This window comes from Rhea americana, unplaced genomic scaffold (assembly GCF_003343005.1).
Source record: "Rhea americana isolate MKP2758 unplaced genomic scaffold, rheAme1 scaffold_195, whole genome shotgun sequence".
NCBI classification, from domain to species: domain Eukaryota; kingdom Metazoa; phylum Chordata; class Aves; order Rheiformes; family Rheidae; genus Rhea; species Rhea americana.
The window spans coordinates 1,569,911-1,587,541 of NW_028186094.1; the positions used below are offsets into that span (position 1 = coordinate 1,569,911).

At 43.5% G+C, this 17,631-nt stretch overlaps 1 protein-coding gene across 3 annotated transcripts in view; it reads left to right on the plus strand.

The window, feature by feature from the left end:
- The first annotated feature begins 3,944 nt into the window (after positions 1 to 3,944).
- LUZP1 (leucine zipper protein 1) overlaps positions 3,945 to 17,631 on the plus strand; it is a 46,674-nt gene continuing 32,987 nt past the window's right edge. For 2 of the 3 annotated variants that reach the window (XM_085302979.1, XM_085302980.1), the window contains exons 1-3: positions 3,945 to 4,096; positions 4,404 to 7,648; positions 14,147 to 14,311. In XM_085302979.1, coding sequence (XP_085159105.1) covers positions 4,493 to 7,648; positions 14,147 to 14,311 — 3,321 coding nt within the window. In that variant the 5' untranslated portion in view covers positions 3,945 to 4,096; positions 4,404 to 4,492. Of the gene's footprint in view, positions 4,097 to 4,403; positions 7,649 to 14,146; positions 14,312 to 16,320; positions 16,761 to 17,631 lie in introns of those variants that run through there. The other variant, XM_085302982.1, reaches the window with a different exon arrangement.

Genomic DNA, 17,631 nt, shown 5'->3' on the forward strand with positions numbered 1-17,631 from the left:
AGAAGTTTGCTACAAGATACATATATTTCTGATCTATCACAGGCCTCTTTATTTTAGAAATGGTCCTGTACCACTTTCTTTGAGATCTTTCAACTATTCCCTATCTGATGTTTCTCAGAGTAGTTATTTTGTGCATAATTTGCCCTAAAAAGTTTTGAGAAAAGTGTTTTAGCCTTTAAGGAGCTGAAACTTCATGCCGTCATGGGCTGAGATTATATTTGGGGTCTCACAAGCATTGAGAATCTCCCTGTTTGTTGAGTGCTAGCAATTAGTGATTGAGTCTGCCTTCATAAGGCTAGAATCAGTGCAGTCCAACATCAGAGTCTGCAGCTCTCAGGTGAACCAATTAGAGCACGTTTCCACATGCTTCTGTGGAAACTGGTGCTTCTGTGGTAAGGCTGTATTGTGGGGAAAACAGAGCTATATGGTAACATTAGGTGCACCTGGGGGGGGATTATTTCTTATTTGTTGTGTTTAGATGTTTATTATGCAATGGCCAAATTTTCAGAAACTACAGGAACCAGGTGCTACCGGTTCCAGGTGAAAATTTGGAACAAAGACCAAATAAAAATTCAAAGTGTGCTCCTAGCAGAGTGATTTGTTCTCTCAGCCACTGAGTGCACTGCCAGTGAGGACAACTTCAGTTGTCTCCTACGGCTACAAGAGAAGATCTGGCTAATCAGGAGGCTTCAAAGCCTGTGAATGCTAAGACCTCCAGTGACCCAAGACTGCTGCTAAGTGGAACAGAGAATTTGGCAGGAAAGACTGGCTGCAAAGACAAGTGGTCTCTGTATTGGTGGTCTGCATAGGAGAAACCTTGATTCTAGAGATCCAGACGGGTTTACTGGGGAAAGCAACATCTTAGAGGCCTTGGAGGAATGGCTTCTGCTATTCAAGCTGGTATTCTTCTGCCAAGAGATCTGTCATTTTCTCGCCACTTATACAATTGCTGAGCTGAATTTTCAGCTTCACTTTCAAAGATTTGAATGTTTCCTCCTGAATCAGCTTCTCCTCTGGGATTTTGAACAGCTTCTGGCATCCAGGCAGGAGGAGAGTGACTGTTGGGATGATGCATCCATGTCCCTCTGCTTATTCTTTATGATGCAGAAGCTGTAACAATGTAGCCTGAGGGGCAGATGTAAATCTTGATGCCCTGCAACACACACCAAGCTCTTCACCTGGAATTACCATGTACAGACATGAAGGGATGTCATAATCCATGGTCCAGACTCTGCAGGATCCAGGTTGAAGAAGGTGGTTTGATGGAGCAAAAAGATGGGTGAATGGTGGTTTACCAACAATAATTAGTCCCTTCCCAGGAATTTGTTCCCATACCTCCTCTCTTTCTGAATAGAGACACCATTGAATGATAGCAGGTCACCCCACCAGGAAAATGTTTTCTTCTGACTGCAGAAGCCCTGTGTCTTCAGAGCATGGTCTATATCTACAGACCTTTTGCTCACTGCTGAGTTTGAGCCCTTACTGCCCTCCACTGTGGGGCTTCTGCAAGGTTCCAGGTATGTGAGAGGAGGGATACTACTCAATTCAAGTGGCAACTAATGCTTCTGGGATATTTGAGGTGGTGAAGAAGAGGGAACCAAGGGAAGACCAGCTTCCTAACTGTTCTGTGCACCAGCCTTTGGAGGTACCTTTCTGTTTTCTAGTGCTTTCCAGCAAAAGAGACCATGAGGCTGGTCTCGCTGTGCAAGGCATGCTGAGCCACTGTGGTCTTTCCATGATGAGGAGCCTGTCGCTTATAAACCAGAGCTGTTCCCAGTGCTAACACACAGCTTGCCAGCACCACACACTCCTCTCCTGCTGAGCACAGGAGAAATGGCCTGTGTGAGCCATGGTCTGAAAATCGGCGTTGAAAACAGGCACTGCTGAGAGCCCCAAGCCTCTTTCTGTGTCACACCACCTGCAAATTGGCATTCTGAAAATGAGCCTGAAATGCAGCTGCTACTATTTGCTGGCTAGAAGACCTGATTGGGGCCTTCCTGAACAGTGGCTGACACTGAGTTAACCATTAACTCCCTGCTCCAAGGCACACTGGGAATAGGGTTTTGTTTTCAGAGTGCTGTGAGGTCACTGGTTCCGTCCTTTCTTGTGACATTCTGGTGACATTTCTGAAAGGGATCCTGCCTGGATCTGTCAGGGAGAACAAGCGGCCTTCCATGCTTGCAGCTAAAGCAGGCAGTTACTAAGCAGGGTTGTAGCCCACTTGGCCATTATGATTTGTGAGCAGTGCAAGGTAATGTACACTCAGGCACGTGACTGTGGGGTGAGGTGACCACAGTGACAAGGGAGTTGGACAAGCATCCGGTGTCCACTGGCATGCCAGTGGACACAGCTGACCTCAGGTTCCTGTCCGTTTGCTGTTCTGTGCTGCTCCTTTCAGCTGCCTGGTGAGTGTTAGCCAGAACAAATATAGTGGTCAGCCCCGCAGCAGGAATGGTCCCTGCAGAGAGGGGCTGGAGGGTGCCTGGGAGTGCACTGCAGGTGGCTGTTTTCACCACCAGCCCCTCTGCCTGGCAGGAAATGAATCACCTTCAATCAAAGGCTTCGTGTCAGGGCACTGCAGTCTCCTTTAACAGCACCATCTCCTCCCCACATCCTGCTCTTCCCTTCTTGGCACTATGAAATAGGAAACTCGTAAGTGTTTCCTCTGCAGGGAGCTCCAACAAAAATGCTGGAGGCCAAGTCCTTCTGCACCAACACAGGCAGGCTAAGCAAGGGTGCGGGTCAAAGAGCTGCAGTCATCTCCCCCTCCTTGTGTTTGTGTTAGCCTCTCACACAGGAGTGTGGAGCTGGAGGTGAACCTCAGGTGCAGGATACAGTGATGCTTATTCAGGGAGCTGGAGGGGAATCTCAGATCCTCCCAGCAGCTGTTCTGGCCCACTCAAGTTCCAGCAGTTCCCCCTGCCGCTACTCCCTGCCAGGCACAGAGCGCCTATTTTTAAAACAAGAAGTCCTGACATCTTGAAGCATTGCATAGGCCGCCGAGCTGGGAGATCTACGTCTAGTGAATCAGCGCCCGCCGGTCTCGTAATCACTGCTCATTGTCAGTGGCAACGAGGAGGAGACATGTTACTGTTTGCAACTGCTCATCACCTTGGTGGGCAAGTGAGTAGCAGCTGAGGGCGTTGAGAGCTTTTTAAAGAGGAAGGGAAAAATTCAGAACTCCATTGATGCGGTGTCCTAGGGAGGTGACCAAGTTAAAGATTTTTGCCAAGTAACTTGGGCTTCATTAGAAATACTAGAAGAGATAGGTGGCTGGCAGCAGCTATCACATGCTCCAGCTGTGCAGTCCAAGGCCGGGGTGCTGTGGGGGGTGCAGTGGATGTCAAGGATCTCCTTCTTGTTAAAAGTCTCCCAGCAGATGGCAGCAGCTCTGCAGATTGCAGTTTGCATCTGGTTCCATTGCAGCAATCCTTTAGCAAAGGCAACTTCTGTGTTCCCATATCTCTGCAAATCAAGGTTGTACAGGGCGTACAGCACTCATCAGGTTCAAAAGGAAACCAGTTCCTCTATATTCCCATTTTACATTTACAGAACTGGCTTGTAGGATGGTCAGTCTCTACTTGGTGTTGCTATTGTGAACTCTGAGCTGCTACAAAAGCAGCATGTCCAGAGCTAAGACTGTTGCTGGGCACTGCGTTGGACTGGGCTCTGGCTGTTTAGGAGTCAGTTCTCTCAACACCATGTGGTGGGGACAGGCCCTTCTGGTAGTTCCTGTGCCAGAAACATAGTGAATCCTGCCCAGCGACATTAGCTCCTATTTCCTCACAGTTTGTTCCTTTGGTTTTCTTGATAGGTTATTTGGAGAGAGCATTTTCTCATGCTTTTGCCACATGTAGGGAGCGTATGGCCATTTCATTCTTCCCATCGTATTGGTTGTAACAGTTTTATCAGTCTACAGTATTTGCGTTTTTTACTTTCCAGATCTTGTTTATGGTCCCTGAATCTGCATCTGTAAAGACTCTCCTAGAGGCTTGTACAGTGTTTCAAAGAGAAATACTCACCATATGGATATTTCATGCAGAGACCTGACTGATGCACATCCATGAACTTCACCTATCCAAGAACCTGCACACAGGTAGGCTTATATCGACCACTGAATACTGAGTGGGAAGGGACACTGGAGATTTGCACACGGCTTCCCTGCAAATCAGCATAAGATGCTACTTCCTTCCCTCACCTATCAGTAATGGGCTATTTTTGGAACTAGTCTGCCTCACCAGAGTAAATGGACTATGGCTCTTTTCCACAGTTTTGTTTCTCTTATGATCCTAATTTAGCACTCAGACACATGTTTAATTAAAAGACTATATATATGAATATTTAAATATTCTGATTTATATTCTGAGTTCTGGTGTTCATTTAAAATTTTCTTTTCTTTTCAGGGTGAGATTGCCTCTGTCCAAATAAACTGTAAAATACCAGGAAAAGGAAGGCATTTAAAGTTTTTGCCCAGAAGGAATAAAAAATAAACATGGCAGAATTCACAGGTTACAAGGAAACCTCGAATCGTCACCTACGATTCAAATTACAGAGTCTTAGTCGCCGCCTTGATGAACTGGAGGAAGCCACTAAAAATCTCCAGAAAGCCGAGGATGAGCTGCTTGACCTTCAGGACAAAGTTATCCAGGCAGAAGGCAGCAATTCCAGCATGCTGGCTGATGTCGAAGCCCTGCGGAAAAGAGTGCTGAAGATTGAAGGCAAGGATGAAGAAATAAAGAAGGCAGAAGAGCTTTGCCGGCTAATGAAAGAAAAACTTGAAGAGGAAGAAAGCCTCACCCGAGAGCTGAAGGCAGAAATTGAACGACTTCAGAAGAGAATGGCAGAACTGGAAAAACTGGAGGAAGCCTTCAGCAGAAGCAAGAATGACTGTACCCAGCTGTGTCTTAGCCTTAATGAAGAAAAGAACTTGACCAAAAAGATATCTACAGAATTAGAAATACTTAGAGTGAAAGTGAAAGAACTTGAAGCATCTGAAGACAAACTAGATAAAACTGAGCAGAGCTTAACGGGTGAGTTAGAAAAACTGAAATCCTTAGCACTGAGCTTTATCAGTGAAAGGAAACATTTTAATGAAAGAGAAAAGCAGAACGAAAAGTTAATCCAGGAGCTAACCCAGAAATTAGAGCAAAACAATAAACTAAATAGAGCAGATCAAACTAGAAATGCATCCAACTTGTTAGAAAGATCATCACATAATCTCTTGGACAGAAATGATTTGAAAATTGAAGATGAATTGTCACCTACATTGCCCTCTAAAGAAACCAGAAGGAAGGGAAGTGTGGATTACCTAAAACATGTAGAAAATGAAACCAGGAATAAATCAGAAAACCAAAAGAATAAAAATCAGGAAGACAACAAAGTAAAAGATCTCACACAAGAAATTGAGAAACTTAAAACTCAGATCAAGCATTTTGAATCTTTAGAAGAAGAACTTAAAAAAATGAGAGCGAAAAACAATGACTTGCAGGACAGTTACTTGAGTGAACAAAATAAAAACAAACTCTTGATTGGTCAATTAGAAGAAATAAAAATGCAAATAAAGAAACAAAAAGATCTGGAGAATGGAGAGGTAGAAAATGAAGATATGAGCTTTTCTAGCAGGGGGAAACACGATAGACCTAAATACAGAGGTATCACAGCTGATCTGACAGCTAGCAAGCACAAGGCAAGGGAACTTTCACCTCAGCACCGACGGGAAAGAATACGGAACAGAGATTTCTCCTTCAGTAATGACAGCTACTGCCACAGTGGTAAGCAAGTACCCAGTCCAAGCTTAATGAACAGGAAAGCTGGAAAGACATCCAGTGCATCTACCCTTCTAGATGCTACTGCAACAGATACAAAAAGACTGGAAGAGAAATCTTCAGGTTCCACTTTTTCGTCTGGTCAGAAGGAAGGCTGTGTCACACAGAATGAGGGAAAGCGATCAAAAGAGCAGCCGTCTGTCCTCAGTCGATATCCTCCTGCTGCACACGAGCAGAAATCTTGGAAAGCTGCTTCTAAACCTGTTAACGACGCAGGCCTAAGATCCAAGGTTGAAAAGCCCTATCAGATGCTCCGTGGCAACTGCCAAACCAACTCTGATGCACAGGATGAAAAATCAAGCAAAGGAGAATCAGTGTATTCTTTGCCTGAGAAGCTGAAAACAAGTCAGACAGAAATTGCTGACTCTGTGGATATGCTCCTCCCCAAGGGTAATCACACCTCTTCCAATGGAACTGCTTCAGCATATAGGAATCACCTCTCTTCCCAAACATCAGCATCAGACTCCATCAGCTCTAAAGCAGAAGGAACAAATGCTTTTGCTGCATCTCACAAGCAACCCTCAGAGGGGAGGGCTAAAAAAGCAGTAAGCTCCCAAGAGAAAGATTTCACAGACACTTTACTTGAAAATATCAAGCCTTCAGCATTAATAAAGCGTTCACATCGCTCAAGGAGTCAAGAAGATATTCTGCAGATTCTTACAGGTCTTGATAAAGAAGACAGAGAACAGTCTTCAACTTCAGCAACAGATCATGTAAATGCTGGTTTAAAAACAGATTGCCAAACTATCCAAAGTAGTCAAGAAAAAATTAATTCAGAAGAAGAAATAGGAAGAAGCAAAAAAGCAACCACCCAGTCGGACTTTGAGACAAGAAAGAAAGCCAATTCCAAAGAGTTCTCCAATTCCAGGGGAGTTTTTAGAGCATCTGTTTTTGAAAATGACAAGAATATTGTAAATGATGAAGAATCCACCAAATCTATAAAATCATCAGATGCCAGCACTGGAGGATTTAAATCCAGAAGGTCATTCAGCCCAAGAGAAGCTTTGAGATCAAAAGCCATCATTAAACCTGCAATCGTTGAAAAAGACATGAAAGCAGTAATGGGAGAGACTGTTTCTGAGGCAGAGTCAGAAAAACAGAAAGGTGTTTTCAAAACCATAACAAATAAAATGACAAGCAGTATCACAATTTTCCCTTCTGAGCCAACATCTTCAAGGACTAGTGCAGATGTAGCAACAAAGGAAAGGCATATTACCACCAGCAACATCAGAGTTGCTCCAAATGAACCCTCACCAATAACTAACAGTCTCCCCACACCCTTTGAGATATCAATTAATAAAAGTGCTCTGAAATTATCTGAGACAGACAGAATTGGAGATGTAGCTCTGAGAAGTAGAGCAGAAACAGTGGTCTCAAGAAGCAGTATTATGATAAAGCCTTCTGAACTCCCAGAAAAGAACAGTGAGCCATCTTTGGAGACAATCAGCTGGAAGAACCATGGCTCTTTGGACACTGTTTCATCAGAAACAAAACATGTCACTGTGAGAAGTTCTTGGAGAACAAGACAAGGCTTACATTCCCTGGACGACTCTCAAACCAAAGTGGAGAAAAATGCAGCTTCAAGTACTACAAACATATGCAGATCCTCTGCAGATATCTCTGAAACTGAGGGGAACCATGCAAGAACAAACTCACTTGAGCAGAACTCAACACGGATGAGTGCTGTAGCCARTTCCTGGAATGACCCTGAACTGGGCTCCCGAAGGACCAAAAGTAACTTAAGTGCATCTGAACTGCTAACACGCAGGAGCTACATCAGTGATCCTACAGTGGCTTCTACTTGGCACCGAACTGCGTTACCTGTAAGTGTCCTATGTTAAGCACTCTTGTGTTTCTCTCAATTGAGCAGATTTTTGAAGTATTCTATTTGCATTAAGGTACCTAATTTGAAATTCTTATGTATTATTTCCTTAAGTGCTGTCCTCTCCCAGCTTCTGTTAACTTCAGTAGGACATCTTGTATGTGAAGCACCTAAATTAGACACCTTGAAATTAAATCCATTGGTGATGTTTCCATCCACCCTGATCTTGTAATACTATATGAATAACTATATAGCCATATCCATTTGGTCTTACCAGGATCAGAGAAGACATAGTCATAGCTTATTTAGGACATGGTATACTTTTCAGAATAGCATTGCCTGTCACTGTCAGCTTGGTGTAGCAGAGAAAAATGAGTGAAAAGGGTAAACTTTAATAGGGTTCTACCTCCGTCTGAAGCTGTAACTCCTTTTAGTAAGGGCTGCATATTGGCTGCATGGTCTCTCTCCATTTGAAACCAGAGTCCAGGTCTGGACTCTGGTCTGAAAATGCCTCCTGGGCATCTCCTAAACAGACTACAAATGAATGGTGGCTGGTTACACAGAGCTATTCCGTCCGTCTTGGTCTATATCAGTACACCACCTGAGAGAAAAACAGAGCTGCAGAAATGGCTGTGCTCCCTTCCTGTTCTTTTGGATGTTATTAATGAGAGGGGTCCCTCAAAGTGCAGCTGACACAAGGAGACATTCTGTCTGATAAGATCTACTTCTCACTTTGAAAAGATTTGCAGGCTCCAGCATATTTTAAAATAACTCACAGGCACTGAATGACCCTCTAGTTTGTTAAACCGCGTTCTGATTCCCACTGCATTCACTGCCTTTGCTCTTTATTTGGAACTGATTTTGGCATTCACTTCCATTCTCAGTCTTGCAAAGGAGCCCAGGTGAAAGCTAGCAGAGCTGGTGGGTAGAGGAGACAGATTCACACCCAGATGACTCTGGCATTGACAGACCTCAGGTGGTGAAGCTGTGAAAGAAGTTTTATATTTGCAGAACTATTTCACTGATCATTTCACTTCTCTGGGCATGACTTGCACAAAAGAATGTATACCATTACTTTGCTTTGCAGAGAATCTGTTGCCTGGTGTTATGAAGTACAGGTATGCCTTCCAACCATGTTCAGACACAGAGGATACAGCAGGGAACTGTATATGACAGTGTCTGGCTCTGGGAGTGTCTTTTATCAGCCTCAGTGAGCAACCTAAATCCCTTGTATTAAAGGGGCATGTAGGAATGGGAAAACCACAGACAGTGCTTTAAGTAGCTGATGGAAATTGTGGGAAGAAGGGAGTGCCTGAAGCTGCTGATACCTCTGCAGTTTTATCAGGAAAATTTACTTGTATCAGTGGTGAAGCAACTCCTCTTCTATCCTAGACTTCACTATCTATGGGAGAGATTCCAAGCCAAGATTTCCTCCTGGCTGCAGTCACTCTTGGGCTACAGGCAGTCTTTACTTCTCCTTCATGAGTCCAGGGGGAACCGACATTCCTGCTTGTGAAGTTGGAAATCCAGCCATGGGCCTCCCTTAACTCCAGAAGTCTGAATTCCTGGCTTAGGGACTAATTCCGAGGAAGGCAAAACTTCAGGGACTTTCATCTATCCGCTAGCAGCCCATCCAGGGCTGAATAAAGGCGCTGGCATAGCTCTGCAGTACATCCTGTGTGTGGTCCCAAGGTTACTGTTCAATCAAGTTTGCTCGCTATGCAGGCAATGTGACCACAACGTCATCTGAAGTGTACCTTGCAGAGCATCCTGACCTCTGCGTGCCTGAGTATTCTTGATGAATTAGCTGGTTTCCAGCCTTGTCCATTAATTGCAGTGACAAGCAGTCAGCAAAGCAGCTGTGTGGTTAGTTCACACAGGGCTTTTGAATATTGAGTTATGTGCCTGTCAGCATCTTACCTTTAAAAACAAATCTCATCTTGACACCATATAGTCAGAAATCTAAATTCTTGGTGATAAATTAATTATATTTAATTTTACCTTGTAAATGAGGGGCATGAAGTTACCCTTGAAGATTGGAGATACATGGATACAAGAACAGCCTAAATTCCACATATTTGGGTAGCTCAGAATATTGCATATCCCCTTGGAAAAACTTGTCTGGCAGTTTGAAGGGCCTAAAACTCCTGAGCCCTCCACTGCAAACCTGCAAGTTCATATGCTTATGCAGTAATAAAACTTTGCAACTAGATCTTTAAAAAATACTATAAATATTTTGAGACTAAATCAAATCACAGGGAGCTAAATATTTGAGGCATTTCAAAAACTTACTCCAAATAGCTTGTTCGTGGTAAGTCGCTCATTTTTGAAGGCTATATCCAAAGCCTGGTAACACATGGGAAAATAGTCTCTCTTCTTGAAGAATATCTTCAACCTTATACTATGCCTCATACCATAAGCAATCCGTTTCCACTGGCATTTATGTTCCTGATAGAGAAATAGATATTTCTTTGGTAGAAGTTGGAACCTTTAGTCCACCACTGAGCATCCGCTATAGTAGTACTAGCAACTTTGCAAATTCAGAGTGTCCGAGAAGGCATCACTGCCTCCTATGCCCAACTCTACTATGCAAAATCTGAAATTGCCTTAAAAGTCCTATTTAGAAAACACAAAGTTTGTGCTGTTTTTGGCAAAATACAGCTCTCTCTCTCTCCCCCCCCCCCCGAAATATTTAGCTGTGTCTGACCTCCTGCTACAGCATGAGAGGAAGCTGAAGAAAGCTGGAGCCTAGGCTCTTGTCTCTCATGCTGTCCTTTGGGATAGACCCAAAGGGAGTGCATAGAAATTCTTGCAAGGAAGCTGCAAAGAGGCAACTTCCTTGCTTTGGCAGCAAGGGCTGTAATTTCTACCTTAAGTATTTCACCACTGATGTAAGGAATTTTTCACGATAAAGCTGGTGAGGTACCAGCAGCTCTGGGCACTATTGCGCTACAGGAGCGGCAGCTCTTTGGTCTGCTGCTGTGTTGGGAGATCTGGGGAGCCTGCCAGTGGATGGAGACTGCAGCTTGCTGATCAGCTCCCTCTAGTGACCGCAGCCAGCTTTTCTCAAGCTTCTCCAAAGATCTTCCGTGCTATCATCTCATTCATGTAGCGTGTTTTGTACCACACAGTCTGTTTTTACTGGGCTTTATGCATCCGATGAAGAAGTCATTATTTCTCTGGCAGGATGTTTGACTGCTGACATTTGGCAGTGCCTGRATTTGTCCAAAGGCATTGGCAGGAGAGCAGTCGGCCGTGCAAGATGACTGTTCTCCCCATCCTGTGGTTTTGATATTAATATGATTGCTGTGGAGCTGGGCTCTGCACCACAGAAGTTAGGTTAAAACCTAAAGGTAGGCTTTTCTTCTAGTGAGTCTACATGTACCTTCTGGGAGAGGAGGGGAGAGCTTATGGAAAATTCTCCCTTACAATATCCAGGGGTGCTTGCTTATTCTCTCTCATGCGCAAGTGCACGCACACGCGCTCTCTTTCTCTTGCACACTCTCTCCTTCTCTTTTCTGCTCAGGGTCTAAGTGCTCCCACCACCCTTTAAATCTTGCTGAATTTGCATGAGCTTCCACTTAAGTAGTCTGCCATGATGCTTTGCTGTGTTTTAATCCTTGGATGTCAAGAACTTTTCCCCAGGCCTCTATTCTGTTTTGTGCCAACTGTTGTGAGGGGCTTTCCCACTTCAGAGCAGCATCCTAGGCTTTTGTCAGGGACCGGATGACTTTTTTCTTCAGTATTGTCATCACATCTTGTAGGTACCACAGGAGTGCTGGACTAAGCACTGACTGGGCTCAGAGTAAAGCTACAGTACCAGAAGATACTGTTTTTGCATCTCTCTGACTATGCTGCACATCATTGGGTTGGGGGGGGTGAGGGTTGGACATCCTGCCTACCTAGGCTTAGTGCCTCATCTATGCAGTCTTCTTGGGACTAGTGTACCTGGTTGGGCAGTCATAGATTTCATGCTGCCTGACATCAGAAAGATCATGCTGGCATGATCAGATGCTCAATTGGTATTATCAGATACTCAGTGGGATGGAGTAACATATCCTCATTCAGTGTCCACTTCGCTAAAGGATCGGAAAGGGACCACTTGGTCCTATGATAAAAGGGAGATGTGAGCATCAGTAACCATGTAGGATATATCACACACTGACCTAGAACTGACGGTGCCTCTGATCAACTATGAACCAGAGATGATGGTGGTGGACCAGGCCATATGGATAGAGAGGAAATTTTAAACTAAAAGTCATCACTCATCATCCTGACCCTAAACAGCTTACCAAGCATGTAKTGTCACAACACTTACTATTTGGAACCATCTTTCTTTCTGAGACCATGTATCGAGGTGCAAATCTGYGACACTTGAAGCCAAATTTCGGCTTCAAGACCTGCAGCAGGTTTGCTGTCATTATCACCAGCAGAACAGTCAGTACACTGGTGATGTGCCATTCTACAACTCAGAAATGTTCTTTGGGGGAATCTAGATCATGTATGATGTCCATGGATGCAGAAGAACATGGCGACATTTTACTGCCTCAAAGACCTTCTCTGTTGATGAGGACTTTACAAGCCCTCTTCTCCCAGCCCTCCTGTCTCAGATCTCTGATATTAAGTAAGTTTCATCTTGTTCACAGGAACCTTTAGCTCTATGGCAAGGATTACAGTGACTGTCCATGCCAGACTATTTCTGGTCTTCTCTAGTTCAGGCAAGCTTGACAACAGACGTACTTGCTAAGTGAACCAGATTTCCTGGACTGTGTTTGCATTGTCCCTTTCTTCCTCTGTAGTGTGATCTTGACATCGCTGAGGTATCTGTTGGAGATTGAGGACTCTGTCCCTCTTGGTTGTGCTGGCTTGTCTTCCTCCCATGCTCTCTGTGGTCTGCCCTCTTGTTCTCATAGTCCATGTTTCGTAGGCTCCCAAAACAGTTAATTTGGCCATATACACCTATTTCTGAATCATTTCTTCTTCAATGAGATTTCTTTATTGTGTTCCTAGGGCTCAGTTGACTTTGGCCTCATAACCGCCCCTTTTGTAGATGAAGGTAGTGTTCCTGATGATTTAAGAGTAGGAAGAGCATGGGTTCATGGCTGATTCTTGAACACTGTCTCCTAAATAAAGTTAGAGTTGAGGCTTAGCTAGGACATTATCTCCCTAGTGTTCCTCCTGTAAATCACACTTCTAGGGCTGAGTTTGTGCTTTGTACCCTGTATACCACCACTGCTCTGTTACTGTGTTTCTGAAGGACCAAAAGTCTTCCAGGAAGCCATTTGTGCTGTTCATTTCCCTGCAGGAAGGTCAAGGGGCTCTCCTGTATCCATGGACCAGTTGTCCAAATGGATAGCCACCTAGGTGCAGACCTGATGCAAAAAATGCAAGAGTTGACCTCCCAAAGATAATCAGCATTTATTCCATTACTGCCCAACAGTCACCTCCGTGAGGCTGTACAGTTTGTTTCAGCAAACGATGCCATTCCCAAAGCAACCAGAGATAATACAGCCTTCAATAGTTCAGTGTAACCTTTGTTGTTTGTGTAATAACTGCTTACATTATTGCATGTGTATTTCCCTAAGAAAATGTAAGTAAAAGTTCAACATTGTAATAATTTGTTTTGTTTCTGAGGTTAATGTGACAATGCCTTATATACTTGTTAAAAAATTGTGGATAGTGGTGTTATTGTAAAGGCTTTCCAGCCAAATACTAGCAGTAACAGTGACAGCAATAGCAAAAGCACTTCCATGTTTAGCTTCCCAGGTAAAGTTGGTAGGTGAAAGGTTCTCCTCACCTTTGTAGCTCACTCAGCTGTGTGCAGAATCAGCAAAAAACAGAGGTGCCAAAACCAGCCCTAAGGCAGCTCTTAGGCCCCTGAATCTCAGAATGTGATTCCTTTAGAGGTCTTGACAGACATTCAAGAAGATATGAGTGAGTTTAGGAGTAGCATTTAGATGCCTATGCTAGGAAGACAGCGTAGGACACTAACACATCACTTCCTTATTGCCGAGAGATTAGGAGGTGGTAACTAAGTACCACCCTCAGCCCTTGGAACTTAAAACCCACAGTTAATGTTTTTAACAGACTGTTTCAGTCACTGAACTGGGGGATTTTCTGGTGCTGACAGTTCTTTCTTGTCTAAGGTGGGCCTCATGGACACTAGCATCATGGGCCCAGAAAGCCAGCCATGCCAAGGTAAGCTGAGCACAGACTTACACATAGCTCACTCAGCTGAACATAGGACAAAGCAAATCTGATCTCTCTACCTAGAACTTGCATATTAGAAATTGGTGGAAGAATTACAAAAAAGAAAAAAAGAAAAAAAAAGAAATAGCACAAAAGGGAGGACATCCCAGAGCTGACCTGAGTGCCCTCCTTTGTCAAAGGGAGTCAAACCACGACCTCACACTGCAGACATTCAAGTGCTGGGAAGCCAGTTCTACTCCAGACCCCATTCACAGCTTCTGAGTCCAAGCCTCTTATTTTCTTCCCACAGGAGGAAAGCAAAGATTTTGTGCCTAGTTCCAGAAGAAAACAATGTGGCTCTTCTGAGTATCTTTCACAGGTTGACACATCAGGAAAAAGGTCAGCTTCCAAGATGGACCTGCAGGACACCGAATCCAATCCTCGTGCACAGCTGGGTGTCCAAGCAGAGGAGCAGGTATGTGATCTCAAGGACCATCCAGAAGAGAATTAGATTTGCAAGGCGAGAGGCCAATATCTGAACTGACCTCTCATTAACATAACTCAGAGAACTTCTGTGCAAATGAGGGTAAATCTTTTAGGATAAATCCAGTTTTGGATTAGCACTTCCAGAGGTGGAGTGTGTACTGTAACATTTTAGTAAATTATTCCACTAATTTCCCTACTGGTAAAAAAGTGGTACCTTATTTTTTTTCTTAATGTAACTTGTTTCAGCAGGCTTTATCACTAGACATCTTCTCCAGGGAATAAAAGGCACTGTGTCTAGTCATCCCCAGCCACACATTTTGTATTGGACAATCAGGTATAGAGGGGAAAAAAAAGCGTTTGGGGAGAAGAGATCAGAGCATCTGACTTTCCCCCTTCAGCTGGCTGCTGTACCACTATGGTGCTTGTCTGTTGCTACGTACCTGCTCCTCTGCTTCCTAAACCATGCATTTTTGGCTGCATAAAGTGGAAAGTGGCCGACGTTATGGTGATGGTGACTTACTTCCTGAGATATGAAAATATGTGCATTCCAGCCCCCTTCATTTGTACAGAAGCAACAGGTTTCCAGGCAGTGTTTCAGACTTTCAGTTCTAAATGCACAACTATGCTTTCATATGTGTGTGTGTGTATAATATATACATATATATATATATATATATATATGACCATACATATACACACACACACGCGCGCACACATAAATATATATATATATTTATATTTATATTTATGAAAGACTTTCTTTTTTTCCTGGCATTTCCTCTTTGCTCGTGTAGCTGCCCAGAGCTCAGCATGTTGCCATTGTGAATCCTAACTTAGCTAACAAAATCTCTCATTGATTTTGTAGAGATTTAGGCACCTAACTCAGCATTCTGGAGCACCTGGCTCTAGCAGTGTAATTCTGCCCGTGGTATCACAACACACAGCTTTTGTTGGCTCTGGTTCAGAGCTTATCCAGTGCATAAACCCCACAGAGTCTGACTGCTAGCACTAAAAATATACCACAGGCTGCAAGAGTTAAACTGGGGTCTTCTCATTTTATACATCATCCCCAGCAGGAAATATCTTACAACCTCAAACCTGTCTTCAGCATAACTTGTATGTAACTGGAAGTTCATAGGAGTACTGAGCCCTGATTTAATCAGCATCAGGGCTGCAAAAAGGTAGCTGAGAACCTTGCAAAGGCATTTCTCTTGGTGAAGATGCAGAAAATGAAGAGCCAAGGGGAACATATTTCTAGCTGAGCTTCTTAGATTGTTATCAAGAAATCAGTAGTGTTTGCAGTACAGAGCAGTGAATTAACACAGTGCCTGTTGGTAATGGAGAAAAGAGACTTAACAGGTATTCTGCACGGTCACTGAGAGGCATTAATCATAGTGAGAGGCATCTGACTCAGTGTAGAAATCTGTACCTGAGGTAGCTGTGCTGTGTTTCTTCTTCTTCTGCAGATATAGTCAATGCAGAACAGAAACTTGGGTGAATTTAGGTTACCATAACACAGACATCATCATTTGTCAGCTGAATCTGTCTTGCTCAGGTCACCACTGCCTGCAATGGGACCCTGAGCACCTTGCATGGAGACATGCACTCTGTAGACATCTGGTGTTAGGTCAGCTCAAGCTCATCTTTGCTGTCAGATGCTGGTTTTGCATTTGCAAAAATCCATCTCCCTGGATGGCTTAGAGATGGGTGCTGGGTATGCTGCAGCATAGTAAAGCCTATGGGGACAAGGTTGAGTAATTCTGCTTTGGGTTTATTCCATTATAAACCTGACAGAATCTGTGGTTTTAATCACATACATGTCTTCCAAGTTAATCCTGCCTCTTCCCTTCTACCTGCCTTGCCATCAGGCCTAGATCTTGATGAGCTTTAGGCTAGCTGCCCAAGCAGAATGATGATGCTTGTCCTACGGCAAAAATGCTGCCAAGGGCAGCCACAGGTCCTTGTCAGTCTGTGATACTGTGGGGTTCTCTCTTATAGGGTGTTTCCCGTTCCTGCCGGACAACATCTAGGAGGTGAATTCCCTTCCACCAAGTGAACACTCTGCATAGTGAAGCAAGAGACAGGATATTACCAAGCTCACAGGTGTCACACCTGCAYTGTAACCTCTCCAGAGGCTTCAGCTAGCCTGAAACCAGTTGTTGTTAAAGGCCACAGGACATAGACACAAGGTGGCATAACTGTCCAGGGAAGCCACCACCTCTCCACTCTGCACAGTAGCCCCAGGTGGTGCTCTGGTAGAAGCTATTAGCACAGCATCTGCCCTGAGGATGGTGATTGTGTGAGACTACACAATCACACATCTGTATGTCATATTTCTTCCCTCTCCATTAGTTATATATGCCTTAATTCTGAGAGGCAAATAAACCTCCCTCCTGCCCCCCCCCCCCAAACAAAAAAAAAGTTTGTTGGAAAATATCTATCAAAACACTTATGTAAAGTGTTTCCTAAAAGGAAAGTGTTCCAGTGATAGGATTTTTTTAAAATAAAGTCCGAGTGGAGGAAGAAAAAAGGTTCTATTTTTGAAAAAAATATTGTCCTATACCATTTTAGATTTTTCCCAAAATTTATATTTTTAACATTTCATTTTATCGCTCATTTCATGTAGAAGTGTCAGGTTGCATAAAAACACAAAAAGATAATGCTTTTAAATTAAGATTGTTAGAGCACCTGCACTTAGTATTGAAATTAAAGTATATTAAAATAAACTGTTATCAAGTACTGTTCCTTGCCCCTTCACGAGATGACAGTGCTAGCAGAGAATGGGGTAAGTATCAAGTATAATAGAAGCAGCTTTTAAATTCAAAATTCAAACTGAAGAAATTGAAATTTTACAGTTAAATTCAGATTTCTGAAATTCTCTACCACGCTCCTCTCCTCTGTTTATTGGGACGCATTGAAAAACTGGCATGTATTTTGCAATGCAAAACTAAAACACATTTATGAACTAGCCTGTGAAAGTGCAACATCCACCTTGCACCTCGCTTTGCTCAGGGTATGACTGTGTGGTAGGACCACCATTAAAAAAAAAAAAAAAATCAATCTCAGCAGTTTAATAATACAAATTTCCTTTCCCTTTTCACATAGTCTTCAAGGCTCTTTACAGCTTATAAATAGCATCTCAGCCTGGCCAGCAGCGACACATGCTGTAGCAGTGCTTTCATGGGTCGGGCTTGCTTGCTAGCTAGCGTCTCTCTGCCAGCCCCAGGATATTGGGTTCTGGCTCTTTTCCTCTTATTTTCATGTTAGAGGAAATATTTCCCTTAAGATTAAAAGAATAAAAAAAAAAAA